The 17,807-nt window shown below is 38.8% G+C and overlaps 1 protein-coding gene across 1 annotated transcript in view; it reads right to left on the reverse strand.

Moving 5' to 3' along the window:
- Positions 1-390: 390 nt before the first annotated feature.
- The window catches only part of hpse2 (heparanase 2), a 54,961-nt gene continuing 37,544 nt past the window's right edge, over positions 391-17,807 (reverse strand). Inside the window, exons 8-13 of the mRNA XM_018677792.2 lie at positions 13,871-13,964; positions 13,042-13,148; positions 12,813-12,927; positions 9,328-9,473; positions 6,941-7,087; positions 391-4,265 (exon numbers count right to left, since the gene is read on the reverse strand). Of these exons, the coding sequence (XP_018533308.1) occupies positions 4,103-4,265; positions 6,941-7,087; positions 9,328-9,473; positions 12,813-12,927; positions 13,042-13,148; positions 13,871-13,964 (772 nt within the window). The 3' untranslated portion in view covers positions 391-4,102. The remainder of the gene's footprint in view (positions 4,266-6,940; positions 7,088-9,327; positions 9,474-12,812; positions 12,928-13,041; positions 13,149-13,870; positions 13,965-17,807) is intronic.

The raw sequence follows: 17,807 nt of genomic DNA on the forward strand, positions 1-17,807 counted from the left end.
ATATGGAACTGAATATTTGGCCAGCATAAAATAGTTTAACTAACACATTTATACTCGTCTAGTGTTTTTAAACTAATCCAATAGTAAATATATAAATCAATTAAACATGGCACCTTAAAATGCTGTTATGAGTTTAAAAACAAAAAACAAACTAAACATTATTATTATATGAGAGGGATGAGAAATTCACAATACACTTGAAAATGCAATATTATCTCCCATATTCATTTCTGTATAAACTTCCACCTTGTTGGAGATATACATTACATATATGCTGCATATACACAAATACTCACCAAACACCAGGCTTTTTCCTCAGAGAATGTTTTGATGGCTACAATAAATCTGTGTTGTATCATAATATTCAGCACAGATTGTATGCTTGGCTTCTGAGCGGAGCAAAGAGCCCTGTAGTAACATAAATATTTATGTTTTATTAACCTTGCTTGGGTCAAAATGGTCCAAAATGCCAAGAGTTCTAAGTCGTGGGCCAAGGTCTAATCTAGTCCATCAGTTTTCCGGGGATCCGGCATTCATGGAAGTCTTATTTAAGCTGACTCCTGTATATACAGAGTAAACATCATGAAATCCTCAGTGTTTGCTAACAGGGCAAAGGGGCCTTGCATGTCTCAAAATGGATCACTGAGTATAAACAGTGTTGGGCAGGCCTGGGTAACAGTTACCTCCACTAAGGAGGCACTGTCACGCAGAAGTGGCCAGACACGGCGCAGTCCTCCTCAATCACAACACAATTAGATTTTGTCTGAGGAAGTGACGCTCAGCCGTTGTTATCACAAAGCACAGGTTTATATGAACCAAAGTTCGCCAAACAAAACCATTTCCATGGATCTGGTTGATAAGATCCTGGTCTGAATGTCAGGAAGTTCACCGAGGCCTCATCTCTGGATATTGCTTCGGTCAGGTCAGAGGTACTTAATTTACTCAATAAACATACTTTTGATTTCAGTGAGATACAGATTAAAACCAGACATTATTTAGATTTTGTTTTGCCTTGGTGTACAAGCCAATTCTCTATTGTCTGTATCAAACATGTATCTGATCTGAGGGCATTTTAAATTCACAGTGATGACCGATTTTAAGCAATTTTCCTGAGTAAGTGCAGCACCAATTCAAGTTCCTTATCCTTCTGAACCTAAGCACATCTGTCCTCTCTCAATCTCTGTTTTTCCACGTTTCTCTATGCTTCATGTCTGCATATTCATCTAAATGTGCACATACAGTGTGCGTGGCCTTCATAGTGAATAATATTTTTCTCCTCATAATACCACTGATTCAGTGGACCAGGTGTTAATGAGTCTGGTTTGATTCTTACATGTCAACAATGTTGGCCTGTTTAAAATGAACCACATGTTCATTTCTGAGACCAAACATTTCTGCTACTTACATAAAAGCAAAAGCCCATTTCCCATGAATGGAACTTAAAACAAAAATATAATTAAAGGTACATGCTTTGGATCACAGCTCTTGAAGGGCCGCCAGTGTTAATGACTCACTGTCATGGAACTTCAGCACAGCTCAAGCCTGTCTTGCTTTCTATAGAAATAAGTATGGTGCAGATTCGACGCACCGTGCTTGAAAGTGGGGGAACCTGAATGGCGAGCATTTCATCAAAGGGCACACAGGATCTAACCATAGTCCTTCATCTCCCTTTTTACATGATCCCACCAAGCAGATCCCAGCAGTCTATGCATCAGTGGACACTGAGCCAGGTCTGGCCCAGGTTTAGTCTGTCTGGGCCAAAGCTGAGGTCTGGAGGTTTAACCCATCCTGGCTTCATGTTTCCCATCAGCAGCTGCTTCATGCAGTGACAAGACAGCACTCTTCCCACTACAAAGACTTGCTCCAGCTGCTTCCACATCTGGGGCCACAAAGTGTAACAGTTTGTGTATGTGCCTGTAAGAGTGAGTGAGTGAGAGCACCAACAATGGTAGCCTTAATACCCCAGTACCTTTCTTTAAGGATGTTGCTAGAATTTGACAGTTTTTATTTATAGGTTCTTTCTGTGTGAGGGTATTTCTGCTTTATAAATCACATCTTCTCATCTCTTTGTTTCTTTTTCTTCTCCTTGTGACCATGTGGTTCTAGAGATCCCTGTCATATCCCCAAGAAATACTGTAGAGTCTGGTTGCACTGCTTAGTGTAATTCACATGACAGACCTTAGGTATTTATACACAAGTAGAACTTACTTCCAAATTGCATCTTGCATGCAGCATAATGAGTTTATAGGCAAAGTTTAATGTCGTCTTAGCAGTGACAAAACTAAAATCTGAGAAGGAAAGCATTGCTTTCTTTAGTGCAGACTGATTTTTATTGATTATATACGACTTCTCAGGTATTTGTAGGTGTTTATTATCAATGTAAACTTTTTCTTAACAAAAAATAATACATAGGCACACTTTACATATTAAAATAATGCTCTCCAAAAGAAATATGAACATCTCTACATTAACTATAAACACATTCAGAGGACAAATATTCCTTTATATTCAACATGCTCAGGCACTGAACCTGCTGATCATTGAATAAAATGGTAAAGATATAATGAAATAAAACTGAAATAAATGCAGGTGTGGACCATTTTAAGGCAATTCCCTTTTCTTATTTGTTCCTATGACAGTTTCATTTTAACACAGTCACTCAGTCACCCCGTTATTCAATGAATATGCTTAAAATTTTGCTTCAGAATTGGGGCATTGGTACCACTAACATAACTGAGACATTTGTAAAAGAAATGTAAAGACAAAGCAAAGTATTTTTATATAAATTAGGTGTATACTGTATGTAAGTAAACATATTGAGCTTAAACCACTTACTTTCATTATTCTTTTTTATGTACAATACATTATCTAATAATATATGACAGTAAATCTGTACAAAATTATGTAAAATATATAACGTATATCTTTAAAAAAAACTAGCAGCATAAGAGGATTATAAAATGTGAGATCACACTGAAGAGATAGTGAGATAGGTTAAAATACACCTGAAAAACTGGGATTTTAGAATTTTTAAATCTAAAGCAAAACCCAGATTTTGTGTGGATGCAGGCTATGTGAGGACAGATGTTATGGATGGGTTCACATTGTTCTTCAGCTATGCATCGCTGCACAACAGCGTACACTGCAGTTACATTGAAACCCGCAGCAGAAAAGCAATGACACACAAAACATACAAAAACAGCCTTTAAAAGAAACAGATTTCTCCTTCAAGCCACTTGATATGGCGAGGGAAGAAACGTATACTTTCAGCGGCACGTCAAACAGGCTGAACAGACACATCAGTAGCTTTATCAATGAAATGCGCACACGCGCCCACACACACACACACACACACACACACACACACACACACACACACACACACTCTCACCACTCGGTTAGTCCAGGCCTGACCTTGCACACACCTCTGCATTTTCTCTTTGTGGAAAGGATCAAGTCAAACTGAAGCTGACTTGTGTATACCACAGAAACGCTGCCTGTTCAGAGTTTTCTCTCATACTTTTTTTTATCTGTCCATCAATGAAAGATTAGAAAGAAAGAGAAAAAACAAAACTTACTTGGCAAACACAGAGATAACAGACCCTAGCTTTGACAGTCCAAGAGAAATATATAGCTTAATCAAGTCAAAGAATATAGACTTTTTGATATTGCATTTCTGTGACTACAAAACAAAAAACTTTATACAGAGGCACAAAACAACCACTGTCCATACAAGTCTTGTAGCATATGAGGAATTGCTGGTGAAAAGATCTGAAAAGTGTTCAGTGCAGCCCGTTTTATGTGTCTTGGGCAAGTCTTTCTTTGCTGGATCAGAGAAGAGAACAAAGGAAGGGCTGGGTTTATTTTAATTTGGTAGAGTGGTAATTAAACCACTCTAGAGTAATGATTGAAGAGACTGTTGTTAAACCAGAGGATTGTACTGATTAATTCAAGCCATGTGTCCATTTTACCATTTTAAGTGTCCTTGAGCAAAACATTAAAATCCTGATTCCTAATTCTCACCTCGCTCTGTTTTGTTTTTTTTGTTTCCCAGACAGATGAAATAAAAAATGAAGAGTCACACTCGGGTGAAGGTTCTGTGTTATCTTCGACAGACGTATGCGTTAATGTTTTTGATTACATAAAAGCCTATGGTCATGGGAGGCATGGCTATTGTCCGACCAGCCCTCAGTGTCTTAGGCTTCAACTCGGGGAAGGTCTCATTGTCCGACATGAGCAGCTTCTCCCCGTTCAGCTGGACATGTCTGCAGGGAGAAGAGGATAGGAAACACAGCTCAGTGTGATATAGTCTGTGTCAGCCTCATCACATAAAACTGGTAACTGCAAACTGGTAAATCATCGACAAAAGACAGAAAATCTGGATCACTTCCTGCACTTTCAGTCTTTTAGTTATGATTCTGTCAGTTGGACACTTGGGGGAGCTGCTGTTTCAAAACTGCAGTTTCACAATGGCACAGTAGTACATCCTGACTCTTTGAGTGAGAACTGCATAAAGTGAAAGATAACCTATTTCTCCACAACAGCTGCACTGAAACAGTAAATTTTAAAGCAAAGACAATATTCGAGTACTCTTTACAGTACTATAGCCACAAAAACTATAACTAATAAGAATATTGAAAATAAGGTTTTCAGAGGCTGTTCAAAATACTATTTTGATATAATTTATTTTGTCATGTTATTTAAAATGAATTTTGCCTGACACACTGGTTGCTATAATACTGTATACTCAGCAGCAGGATTTCACAGTGTCAAAGTAAAGTAATTTGGGTTGTTGCAAACAGCTAAAAATGCTTTCTTAGTGTTTTTACAATGAGGACGAAGGGTTAAGCACAACTTATATGGGATAAAATTAACCCAGATCTGTTCAATGCTCACATACAGCCTTGCCTTGTTATACGATGGAAAACCTTCCTTGATATTCTTTAGACAGAGAACAGAATGAGTTGTCTCATATCTGTGTTTTGTAGAGACTATTAATAGCTTCAAACTCCTTTTTCTTTTTTTTTAATCCCTGACACGGATTCGATAAAATTTAGTAACAATTTTACCATTAAAAAACATTTTAAACAATATAGAATATTATTGCAGAGCAGCTGCCGAAAATCATAGGATAATAATCACAAAAAGATTGGACTGTAATCAGTAAGATAAAAAAAGAAAAAAAAAAGAAAAAATCCAGCAGGAATTTATTATGAAACTTCAAACTTGCGCTTTCAGCTTGAGTATGACGGTCTCTATTTTTTCCATATAAAAATGCATTGTTTCTATTTATCCATGCGAGGTAAGATCAGTAATTGTGATAGGTAACTTAATAAATCATGCTCTAAGAGACACAGCATTTGTAATTTAGTGCTACCTTTAATGTGCAGCTTTTCACCTTTAAAGTGTTGCTGTTATGAGTGACCTTTTTTTATTATATTGTTATATTGTAGAGTTACCGATAATGTAGGGACTAAGTCCAGCGGTCTGGATATTTCTACGTGAACCTCGAATTCAATAAATATCAAATAAAATTATGCTCAATAATGAGAGGTTATGAATCAAACTACATTGCTCACAGTTTTCCGTCAACATGCATGGACCTGAATACTTGGCCAGCGTTAAAAAAAAAAAAAAAAAAAAAGCCCCACTACTCAGACAAATTTATAGACATCTGGTGTTGCTAAATTTTTCATAAATGTCCCCCTGCGCTGCCTGTGGTAAAGGAAAGCATTTAAGGCCCGAAAAAGGCCCATCGTTAGCTCGCTCTCCTATTAACTGCATTGCAATCCTGTTCTAACACCTAAAACATCCTCCATCATTACGCTGTTATTGGAAGATCATGCCTGAGCCTCCATTAAGGCTGTATGTAGGTATCGTATAACACAAAGACACACACACACAAAATACACACGGTCCCGAGTCATTAGGCTGTTATGCCAGGATTTGAGGCTTAAGTGAGAGTCAGAATAACAGGCCAGGGGCTTAAAGGAGAGAGGAAGAGACCGAAAGCATAAACTTTATTTTACAGCACGTTTTAAGGAAACAGGAATTATGTTACCTGGTTAAAGGGTAATATATCATAGTAAAAAAAAAAAAAAACTCACTGAGAAACAGCACTGGGAGGTAAAAAGCCATGAATATAAAATTAAATTCATTGATAAAACATCTGTTGTGAGCAATAAAACCAGATTCAGACAAGGAGACGCAAACGTGCTGGAACTTGGTGAAGGACTCTGGGCTCTGTGAATGTTTCCTTTTATAACTAAGTTGGCAAGTTTCAGTAAAGCAGCGCAACAAATTATGACAGTCTGAATTAATAACCAGTTCTTCACTGACAAAGGAAAAATAAAAAAGGGTTTAATGCCTACATTATTCTTTATTAGCTTTTATTAGTTGTATTATACTTTATGAGTTCTGCTTGTTGTCTGAAGATATCTGCACTCTAGAAAAAGATGGGAAGAAGTTACTGCATGTAAGAGTATATATTTGCAGATTTTGTGGTGTGTATTCACACGGCAACTCAGCATGAATTATACAGTTCAAGTCCATCACCCATTGTTGTTTTATGATTGATTTGCTACAGCTTTTTGAAGTGTCAATGATTAACACACTGTCAAGGTTTGGAAAAATAATTTAAGATCCATAAAGTGGTTTTTGAAATTCTCACTATCCCTGTTACTCATCTTTAAGCGTTTTAAATCATAATTGGTTTTATATTTCATTGACCAATTTATGTTTATTTCATACAAGCAATGACAGGACTGGAAGACTTGTGTGGCTGTGGGTCTCTCACCAATGCATTTATCTTGTTTGATCAGCATGAATGAATGGAACAGGAGAGACCACACTGTTGTTTGGATAGAAAACAACTATTCAGTGCCAGTGTGTGTATGTGCATTTGTGTGCATGTGGATGAGACAAAGGGAGAGATACTAACTTGGCTCTGAGTCCGTCAGTCCCATATGGTTGCAGCAGGTACTGGTGGACAGTTTTGTTCCGTAATGTCCCCGCCAACTTGATTTTCTTTCGCGACCGATGCAGGTTGATGATGTAGATTGTTATGGACCCCCTCACGTAGTTATGACTGGTATCATAGAGAAAATGATGAAAAACAACATTAAATTTCCTTTACCTTCAGAAAGGATAATCAGGATGCAACAAGGAAAAACGGCTCCCTTCCACATCTGTTAATAGGGCTTCATTATATATTACATTGCCATGTTGAATAAAATTCTCTATAATTAAAGATGACTACAAAGAGAAGGATGTCTTTGATATTTTTATTACATATAGTAATATCAAACCACTACTCCTTGATCTGATCAGATCAAAAGGCTTGCAGAAAAATAATAAAGATAAAGCATGATCAAGAAGGGAATTCCATTAAGCATCAAGTTCTCCCTTATCACGGCCTAAAACATATTATCTATATTTAGAATGAACGCTACTAAACCACATTTCATTTTCAAAGCCTTTATCATCCTTATAAAGGCTATCTGATGCAACAATCTGCTTCTCTTGTACAGTATCCAAAATTAAAACTTGTTGCTGTGTAGTCCAGTATCAGATGATGGGTGTGAACGCAATGGGCAACACTTCTTGAGTTACACAGACAACAGTGTTTGAGTCCCTCTCCTGAGAGCAAAGCACTGGGGACACAACTTGATAGGGATACTGGCCAAAGGTAAATAACTAAGTGGGACAGATAAGACAAACATGATAAAATCTAATAAGGGGCCAGATACGAGGACAAAGACAACACAGCTGTAGTGAATACCACATGTGGGCCTCGGTGCTCAGGGTCAGGGCTGAGCACCGGCTAAATGGTCTGGCACACACCTCTCCCACTTACCACCTCCAAAATCTCATATCTTTAAAGCAATCTTTGTTCTTGGTTTGATGTTTATCTTTGTTCTTTTGGGCACAGGGTGAGCTATTTATTTCATTTATCCTGTATATTCAATATATTCACCAAAAGAAATAAAGCAGTGCACTGTTGATATGAACCCTGTGTGTCTGGCTCTGTGTTAAACTCATGGAGCCTCGTTTCTGAGAAACGTGGACCATGGCTCCGAGTGATAGATCAGATGGTTAGATGGAGGGAGAGATAATGACCTCTAAGGCCTTCCAAATGATGAGGCTCTTAAAGATTCAAACCAGGAACATAAACATGTGTTCATGCTGTTTGATGTTGGCGCATCTCTGGAAAGTGAAAAAAACAACCACTAAAAGGGGTAAAAGGGCAATGAAAGTCAAATATCTAATCTGCAAAGACTTTTCAAACCACTGACTGCCTGAGCACATTTATAGTCTTTGCTGTCTAACACAGTACAGTCAAACCACTAAGACTACAATGGTTCGTCCACTTGTGGGTTGACTGTGTAAAACCACAAAGTGGCAGAAATAATGGCAACTGAAGTGGCTTCGGATTGAAGAGGGGCTGCTTTTGTGCTTCACTGTCTGATCATATGAGCACAGGGCTGATTGGTGTGCTAAGTGGAGCTGAGTGGCACCACATGCCATGAACATCTCTTTACTCCCAAATTCACCAGGTGGCTGACTGAGGACACTTATTGAAAACTATTTCAAGTATTCCGCATGCATGTCATTAGACCTCATGAGGCCGTGTGTGTTGGTTATGCAACTCCTGCCCCATTTGTCGACAATCTATCTGTGCAGCACTCCACTATTTTTCTAAAAGATGCTCCACCTGTAAACGAGCCCTGTCTAGGGTAAGGCCGTAAGTCTAGCCTGGTGCTGACAGCCAATGGCCTAGGTTAAATGATAACCTTGAACAGGCCATGGTGGCACTCTTTATCTGCTCCCGGCACAGACCGCCTTATTGTCCCTCCCCCTCCCCCTCAAATACCCCCCTCCAGCCAATCCGAGATGGGATAAAGGCCTAGCACACCTTTCAGCGGCTCTTTGACGGCAGGGAGACAGAACCCACACACCTGATAAGTGATACCCGTTAAGTTTTATAGGCTCTGAGCTGTGAATGAGCGGGTGTCTGCGGTCTGCTTATTTATGAGAAGCCAAATAGGCCGGCTGGGGATTTTGTTCTTCCCCACCAGACACTGCGCCTCAGGTGTTTGCAGGAGGACACAGGGCGAAGAAAAAGTTCAAACCGCAGCAGTCTGTTTTCCATCTAAATCTTCCAGGACATTCCCAAAGTATTACTACACATCACTGAAAGGTTAAGGTGGTGTGTGTCTTGTCATCAGTCAGCCTCATATGAATAAAATTACACATGCAACACATGCATGCTTGTGTTTAAGTGCAGGTTGCAAACTAATCCAAGGTGGTTAAGCTGTAATCACATACTTGTAGTAACTGGTGCAGTGGGCGTAGATGCGTAGCTTGTCTCGTATGACTCGTCCTGGTTGAGGCTTCCTCTGTAGTCCAGCAACCCGCACCGCTAAAACCCTCGGACCCACCAGACGCTTGAAGACCAGAGAAAACCAGTAATCCTGTAAGGGCAACACCATTGCATACATAAGCACACAGACAAATTTGGCATTACTTTCATGACAGTATGGAATAATTTCATCATCTTAATGCTCAGGACAGGGTCCACCTGGTTGTTGTTTAAAGATACAATGCCAAGGCAGGCAGGTGCGGAAAGGATGTTTTAAAGACTTGATCTGTCAGACAGCAGGGAAACAGTTTTAAAAGCATTGCCAACTCCACTGTATTTAAATCTAAGGATTTTTATTGAGAGAGACCCTTTATTACAGCAATGCTGGATTCTGGATTTCCCTGAAAGGAAATATTGCTAAAATCTCCATTTTGTTTATTCAGCCATGAAATGTCCTGGTGATTGTACAAACAGATTAAGTTTCGCAAACTGTGAGAATTAAGAATGTGCCAGCAAAGCAGCTAGTGTGTGACGGGGTAAAAAAAAAAGAAGATATACTCCACAAAAATGTCAGATCCAAATATGTCAGCACTCTGACACTCAACATTTAGTTGGAGCTGATTGTCCTATGTAACATGTCACATTGTATCTAACAACTGCTGACCGGTTTAGAACTGACAGGTCTTAAATATGACATTTTTATAAAATATTATGCTCAATCATGAATTGCTGTTTTCTGTTATCATTGTTGAGTGGTCCATGATTCTGTGTCTCACTCTATAGACTACACAGACTCAACACCTCTCCAAGAGACCCAGAACAACATGTGTTCCTCAGGAAGTTCCCATGCAATCCTGCATATGGCAACATTTAAGGGCTTCTTTTTTCCATGCAGGCTTTAACTTAATTTGCTGCCAAGGCATCGAAGAAGCAGAGCACAGTATGGAACTGTATAGTGCTGGCCACAGGCACAGAGATGGATGGATGAATGTATGACCAGAATTGTGATCTGTGATCATTACATTGTGTATAAAACACAGAACAGTTATGAGTCTGGAGTTTTATTTGCGCAAGATGGCCAGAGAGGTGCTACATACCCTTGCTTTGTTTTGAAATTTCAAAACTCAAGGAAAAGAAACCGTCATAAATGTATATATTTTAAACTACAGCCGTGTTACAATCCCGGACCAGAACATGAATTGGACAGATATAAAGCTCAAATTTTTGGGAAACGTCAGCTGAGATCCTAAACCTTCCGTGGTCTGAGTGTCTGCCTGTTTTCCTGTCTAATTGCCTGTCTCGCTCCCTGTCCTTTTTGCCCCCAGCTCTTCTTATCTGGATAGACAGACAGATGAACAGAAAGAAAGACATCAGTTGGTGGAACAATCATCACTTTCACATTCAATCAAAGTACCATATGCACCAAGAAACAGAGAGCAATAGAGACAGGAACACGTAAAGCAGTAACATGTCAAGGACTCCAGAAAAGTAAAACAACACACCAGAGACCAATCAAATCTCAGCTGCACGGTGAAGGGAACAGAGGACAGTAACAAGGAGAGTAACAATTAACCTCTAGTGTTTTACTAAATGGGTCAAATGACAGTCAGATTGCCTGGTTGAGACCGTGTTAATGTCTCAGCATCCCGGTAGTTCAACATTTCAGCGTTTTTCATTTAAATGGATCCATGAAGAAGTTAACAATCTCTAGCAAGTTTTAACTGGGCTTCCCAAAAGGTAACAGCTGTTGAAAATGAAGACAGAAAAACATCTCCAGGAAAAGGTAAAAATATCTACAAGTGTACCCACAATATCCAGAGTCATGAAGGTCTGCAAGTTGGGGGTTCAACATGGGGAGAGGGGGCAATTTGAGACCAGATATATTTAAGTGCAGTTTCATCTCCCTGCTTTGTACGTGAGAAAGAAATATTTGTTCTGACTCTATTATAATATGATTATAATATGATTTTACCTGCTACTTATTGACATTTCTGTTCCTCAACGCTGAAATAGGAGCAAAAAGTGAGAGGTATAAGTGTGGAAAAAGTTGAAGTGGTTGAGTCATTCAGTCGGCCGGGGGCTTTGACTGGATTGTACCAACGGGGGAGTCATCCTATAGGGGAAGGGGCCAGGTCGTAAATTTCCCATGCAGTGGACAGGTTGGCCCTGCAGTGAATTCTCTCAGCAGGTAGGCTGGTGCAGCCTTCAGACATCCAGCCATGTTAAAAGCATTGTGATCCAAGCGGGAGACCGTCATTCCCAGAAAAATAATGGAGACGAGGAGGGAAGAAAAATGGAGCCATCTTGATTGTTTAATATCTTATAGTTGAAGAGAGGCAGAAGAAAGAAGAACTAAATAGGGGTTTGGTTAAAAATTATTGGCAGATTTTACAGAGGTGATTAGTTCATGCGCTCAATACTCAATAACGTTAGCAGTTGGTGGTATTTTGGGATTGGATTGGGATCATTCTAGCTGCTTTTTCTGACTAAAGACATAAGAGATTAATCTTGAATAATAATAAATGCTTGCTAAATGCCTCAATTCCATCATATTTCTCCTTTATTGTAGGCACATTAAATTCCCTGTACATGTCCTTAATGTAAGCCTCTCACCCCTGCTCTGCCTCAGCTGAATATAATTTTTTATTTTTTATGAATTTAATAAATCTTTTTTATGCACCTGGCTCATGATAGCATTTTAACACACTCCTCCTTCACACTTCTCCTTTATTATTTTTTTTTTACCAGCAAAATGAGATCAGTTTAATACTATGGCAAGACTTAAAATTCACCCTTTTTATTAATTTATTTTGATCAATAAAATACCATGGGACATCTTAAGTTTAACTTTGAGTACAATAAAGGAACATTAAGACCTCAAACCTTGTTATATTTCAAACTGATCCTGCAGAAATAAATAAGAGAAAACGACGTATTTCAGATGATTAATACAGTGCTGTGGACTAAGCTTATTGTATTTCTTTTGCAACATTATTGAGACCAAACCACAGAGGAACTTGGGACTGGGCAGTTCCATTTCACACAGTGTTGCAGGCTATTTTACTAACATGCCTGTGTATCAGCATCTCAGGTTACAAATCTCTCACCGGCCGACTGTCCCGCACAGAGAAGCACACAGTTGTGATGGGGGTTGAGGGAAGGAGTGACACTGTCCTGAGTTACTGACAAAGGGCTAAGGTTACATGGCATTTCGCCCCCGCGTCTATCCACTCATCACCACTAAACGCCTTTCATCTCAGCTAATAGCTCCCACGGGAAAGAGCGAGAGGTGCCATCGAGGCACTGGGTCTAGTACAGAGGAGGTATGGAGCATAATGGGACTGCTCATTTCAGATCCCTGTTATTATGATGAAGAGGGGTGAGTTGAGGCCCTGACAAAGTGAACCAATAACCATTCTAATCCTTACTGAACTGAAGTTGAGAGACTTACAGGTAAAGGGTGAAAGTGCTGGTCCACAAGGTGCGTGTATCCGTAGTCGAAGAACGAGTGACGCAACACAACATCTATCCCCTGCATTGCAGCCATACCCAGCGTGTTCACCCACCTGGAATACAGATGAACATGTACACATGCCTGATTCAGTTCATGGTGGTATCATTATCTACAGAACACAAAAAAATGGTTTCTTAAGAAGCTATCGTATGATTTCAGCACTTACAGAAAGCCAGCAGCATATGTGTCAGAAAGATTACTGATGCCTCCTGCCCACGCCGGCCCCAGTCCACCAAGCCACACCTTCTTACCAGGAGTATGTGTGTTCACAACCTGCAGTGAGTGATGGAAACACAGGTGTAACGAAATCCATGATGAAAGGACTTTCATGTATGCAAATAGACACAGAAATATATATATAAAAAAAGACACAGAATAATAATAATGCACATAAGTGTATACAAACCAGAAACGCAAAAACCCAATCTTATTGACTTTGGTGATGCACAGAAGAACCCCACTCCTGTTACATTTCACTGAATGTTTTAAGTTTTGTTCTTAAATGATTGCATCTTTTTCCCTGAGGCACTTTGGCACTGTTCATCTCTGAAAATTCAGCAAGTCTGCCACAGCAGCCAGTGTTGTTAATATTACCTTATGGTGGACTCAACCCTTTTACCCTGAGGGTTCACTCTTGTGGGTTTGCACATATGGCTTTATCGTCACAAAAACTGGCTGAGGACTGAAATGATCCATAACTTGGCAAACTCAAAAGAAATGCAAATAAATGGCATGATTAAAATTTGTTATTTCTTCATATCCTCCCTCAAGGTTGTCTGGAAGTGTAAACTGATAGAGAATTTATTTAGATTTAACAGGGGAAAAGAACTAAGACGGGAACTCTGAAATATACACCAGATATTAACTTAATTTTGACATCAGATTTAGAACTGATCTCAGACCACTTCAGAATTAGTTGATGTGGATATATGTAGTTTTATGCACAGTATATATTACTAAGTTACATTACAGAACTTAGAGGGAAACTTGCATACCTTGGTTACTTTCGTGATCTGCTCTGTCAGTGTGTCCAACAGACGAGTTTTTAGGAAATCCTCCACTTTGTTCACTCTGCCATCCATGTAATAACTGTAATGGGAATGCAGGGAAAAGGCTGTGAGAGAAACAATCTGTGCTCTTCCGCAAGCAATAAACATATGATTCTTATTACAGCGCAGCACATATTAAAACACTAAACTGATATGTACAAACTTCATTTTGATTTTCCATCCATCCATGCAAGCATCCACCCTACCTGCTTAATCTGTCCAGTTTGATCTTGTAAAACCTACATTTAAAATCAATCTAAAGTTGAAGTTAAGATGTGTAATAAAAAATCCAAACTAAGAACAATTTTCATTGTTCTTTCAACTATGATGAACAAGGGCTGACATATTCAATTACACTTTAGTGGACTGAAAATCCAATTCTGTGTCAAAATGTGGGATTGCATAACAGAGGGATTAGAAGCGCTGAGATTTCAAACTGAGACTGAACAATGCAGACATCCATCTGTGGCGATCCTGTGTGCGAGCGATGAAGACAAAAATACAGATGATAATGAGAGATGATGTTAAGAGAGCATGATGAGAGAAGAATTTATTGGTAGTTAGAGCCAAAGTCCTGAGGAACATCGCCCTGCGGGCAGACAGAAAGCCTTTCCAAGATCCTCTGAAAGAGTCCAAGAGAAGAAAACATGAGAGCTACAACCAGACACTCTAGTTCATGTTTCAGGTGCTGCAAAACACATTTACATCTTATTTGCACAGCAGAAGAGAAAAAAAAGTTGTATGAGATTTAAAATCTAACTGCAATGCGAATGACAGCCTATCAATCCAACAGTGAGTAAATTACAGTATCTCTTATGATAAGTTAGAGTTAGGGTAAGGACAACCCAACCACTTCACCCTAAATATATATGTGCGAACATTAGTATAAATGGTAGCATTAACATCACTAAGAACACCCAACATTGTTGAAATTGTAAACAGATAAAGATACATCATTCAGCCACAACATTAACTGGTTTTAATCTTGGGGCTGGTCAGTGTACATTCCATGGTTTAGTTACAGTGTTCCAAACCAAAACTTCAACAAGCTGGGAGGAAATCTGTTTGAGTTCAAGAGTGCTATTAGTCCCTGTGACAGCATCACACAGTGTTAAAGTTCATTAGCCAACTGATCTTCATGGTCAGGTAACTCCAGATCTTACATTATTATTCTGAGTGCTACTCAAACATCATTCAACCTCAATCAAAGACAGTGTGAGCGGTTTTTGAGGTTTGTTTTTTTTTGGCTGTACATATTTGATGGACTGATTTACAGTATATTAGTCTAAAATGGACCACTTAATATTTATCATTTACTTTTTGGCAAACAGCAGCAAGATTTGAATGGATGGATAGATGGATGGATGGATAAATTTAATGAATGAATTTAACATCCACTTGTGAATATCCCGCCCTGTAGGATAGTATTTTATATACTTTGCTCTGGATTTGCAGAATGATATCATCATTATAATAGTGCAAACTTACATTTGTAAATTTTATAACCCTGTATGTCATATAAGGAGAAGCAAAATCATAGGCAACAAATGACCCATGTAGACCCTAACCCACAGAGAGATATTGTTTGGCACCAAACCACCAAATATTTAGTTAAATTGAAAGGAAAAAAAGTAACTCCTTAATCTTTAAATCCTTATGCATTCATTGGAACTATTTTTATGATACCATGACATAATGAAAGTAATAACAGATGCAACACCTGTTAATTAGAGATTCAAAAGATGACTCATTGCAGAGCAGATTTCTCCTCTGAATCCTCTAAAGCAACAAATGTTATTAATAATGTACCAGACCAGCTCAGTCAAGCCCTTCTTAAATCTGAAAATGTTTTGTGCCAATTTAGCTTTTCTTTTTCTTTCCCAAAGCCAGAGAGCACTCCAAGAAAACTATGATAGGCAATTTACCATTGAGCAAATTAAGTTAGAGAATGCTAGGCAAGAGCAGATTTCATCAAAAGTTCATGGGGAACAATGTCAAGGAAGAATTACATTGTATTGTGAATAATAAGGCTGGAAGATTTCAAAACAAAGGTCAAACCTCTGTTGAACCTGTTTTGGAAAAGTCTGTGGAAATGACAGATGTGTCAACAAAACTGCTGAGAGTAAAGCTGAATTTTGTTCATGTGGGGTAAAGCAGTTTTGCAATTGGAGCTTAACCTCGTTGAAATTTTAGTCACAGTGTTGGAAAAGTCCCAAGCGCCTGGCCTCAAACTGTAAACAACGTGGGGATTAAGTCATAGCTTTATACAAATTATTTGGTTATCCTGTCATCTTTCCAGAGAGTGCGCAATAATTCTTCAGTCCAGATCCCAGGGAAAGAAATTCCAGTTCATATATGGAAACAGATTTTTTTTTTTAAGTTATTATAACTATATGTTGAGCCATACATCAGTACCATTGGGATTTTTTTGCTATGGTCTCTAAAAGCATCAGATAAGAAGGAAAGATAAGCTTTCTTCACTAAACATTCAAATTTGCTGGTTCACTGGAGGAGTAACCTCACAGAGAAATGAATATGTAGAAAAACTGATCTAGTATTTTGGCCAGGATTGAGGGGATCTTAGCTTGGTATTCATACAATTGCTCAAGTCTAAGCTCCTAAAACATAACCAAGAACTTTTCCTTCAAAAACTTACATGATACTTTAGCTGCCAGAATGACCAGAATTCAATAAAATGCCAAAATGAACAACACTCTGTTCCAATGTTTTCAGACAAAGATCCAATTGGTCAGCTTGTTTTACACAGCTCTAACCAAGCACCAGCACCACATCAAAGTCAGATCACAAACATAACTGTTAACACAGAAATATAGAACAGACTATATATATATGTGGTCAAATCAGACAGGGATAGATAGAAGCAGAGGTTAAAGAGTATCATTACCAATAATGGAAAAACACTCATCTGAAAGTTGCATTTTAAATTTTACTTGAATATAATTGTACTAAAGTATCAAAAGTACAGAATAATAATGGTTCCTTTCACATCAATTTTGTGCTATGGAGGACATTTTTTGGTGAATAATGCGAACATCCTCTGCATTGATTCCACTCCTCATCTTTTAAACACCTATTCTGTAAAGTTCTGGTGGAGTAAAATGGAAATAAGTACAGCATGAGTAGGGTCTATAGAAATATACTTGTGTAACTGCACATCTAAGGGCCATCTGGTGTAGCAAGAGATTTGGGGTGAGTGGAGGGATAGCAAAGTAAAAGGAGGATGTGTTCCTTGATGTGGTCCAGCAGGTTATCATCAGATCAATCATTACATAACAGCGGAGAGATATGTAGCTTCCCTCAGGAATGCCATCAGTAAATTTACAGTCCCTCTGTGATTTTCAGACTAGTCTGAAAATCTTTAACATCTCTTTTTTCTCCTCTCAGCCATAAATAAGCAGCACACCAGGATCTCTGGCATGCAGTACCACTGTCATTCTGACAAGGAACAAGAAAGATGTGGGTATAATGTGTCATCCTGGTGTGTTCAAAATGTGACCGCTTATCTGTAAAGAGTAAATCCAGTAAGCCTCACTTTCAGGCCACAGTGCTTTGTACAAGAAGTGCTCATTTTCAAACGCAAGGGTCATTAAAGTGCACCTTTCATCACTTCATTATTAAAAGAGTTTAGCAGGGGGTGTTTGCTTGCTTGCTTCACACTCAGATGTTCACACCACTAATACCCACTGTTGAAACAATCAGGGCTCACACTAAGTGTGTTGCTCAGGGGCATCTAAACAGCAAACCTTTTGAAAAGGGGGTGAATTTGTCTCGTTCACTTTTCTTGCTCATATTTTCTCAGCTAGAACTGGCAGCCCTCTGGTCACACACATTTAACTGGCCTAATTCTCTCACCATGAAGCAG

The sequence above is a fragment of the Lates calcarifer genome, linkage group LG16_LG22 (genome assembly GCF_001640805.2).
Source record: "Lates calcarifer isolate ASB-BC8 linkage group LG16_LG22, TLL_Latcal_v3, whole genome shotgun sequence".
Classification (NCBI taxonomy): domain Eukaryota; kingdom Metazoa; phylum Chordata; class Actinopteri; family Centropomidae; genus Lates; species Lates calcarifer.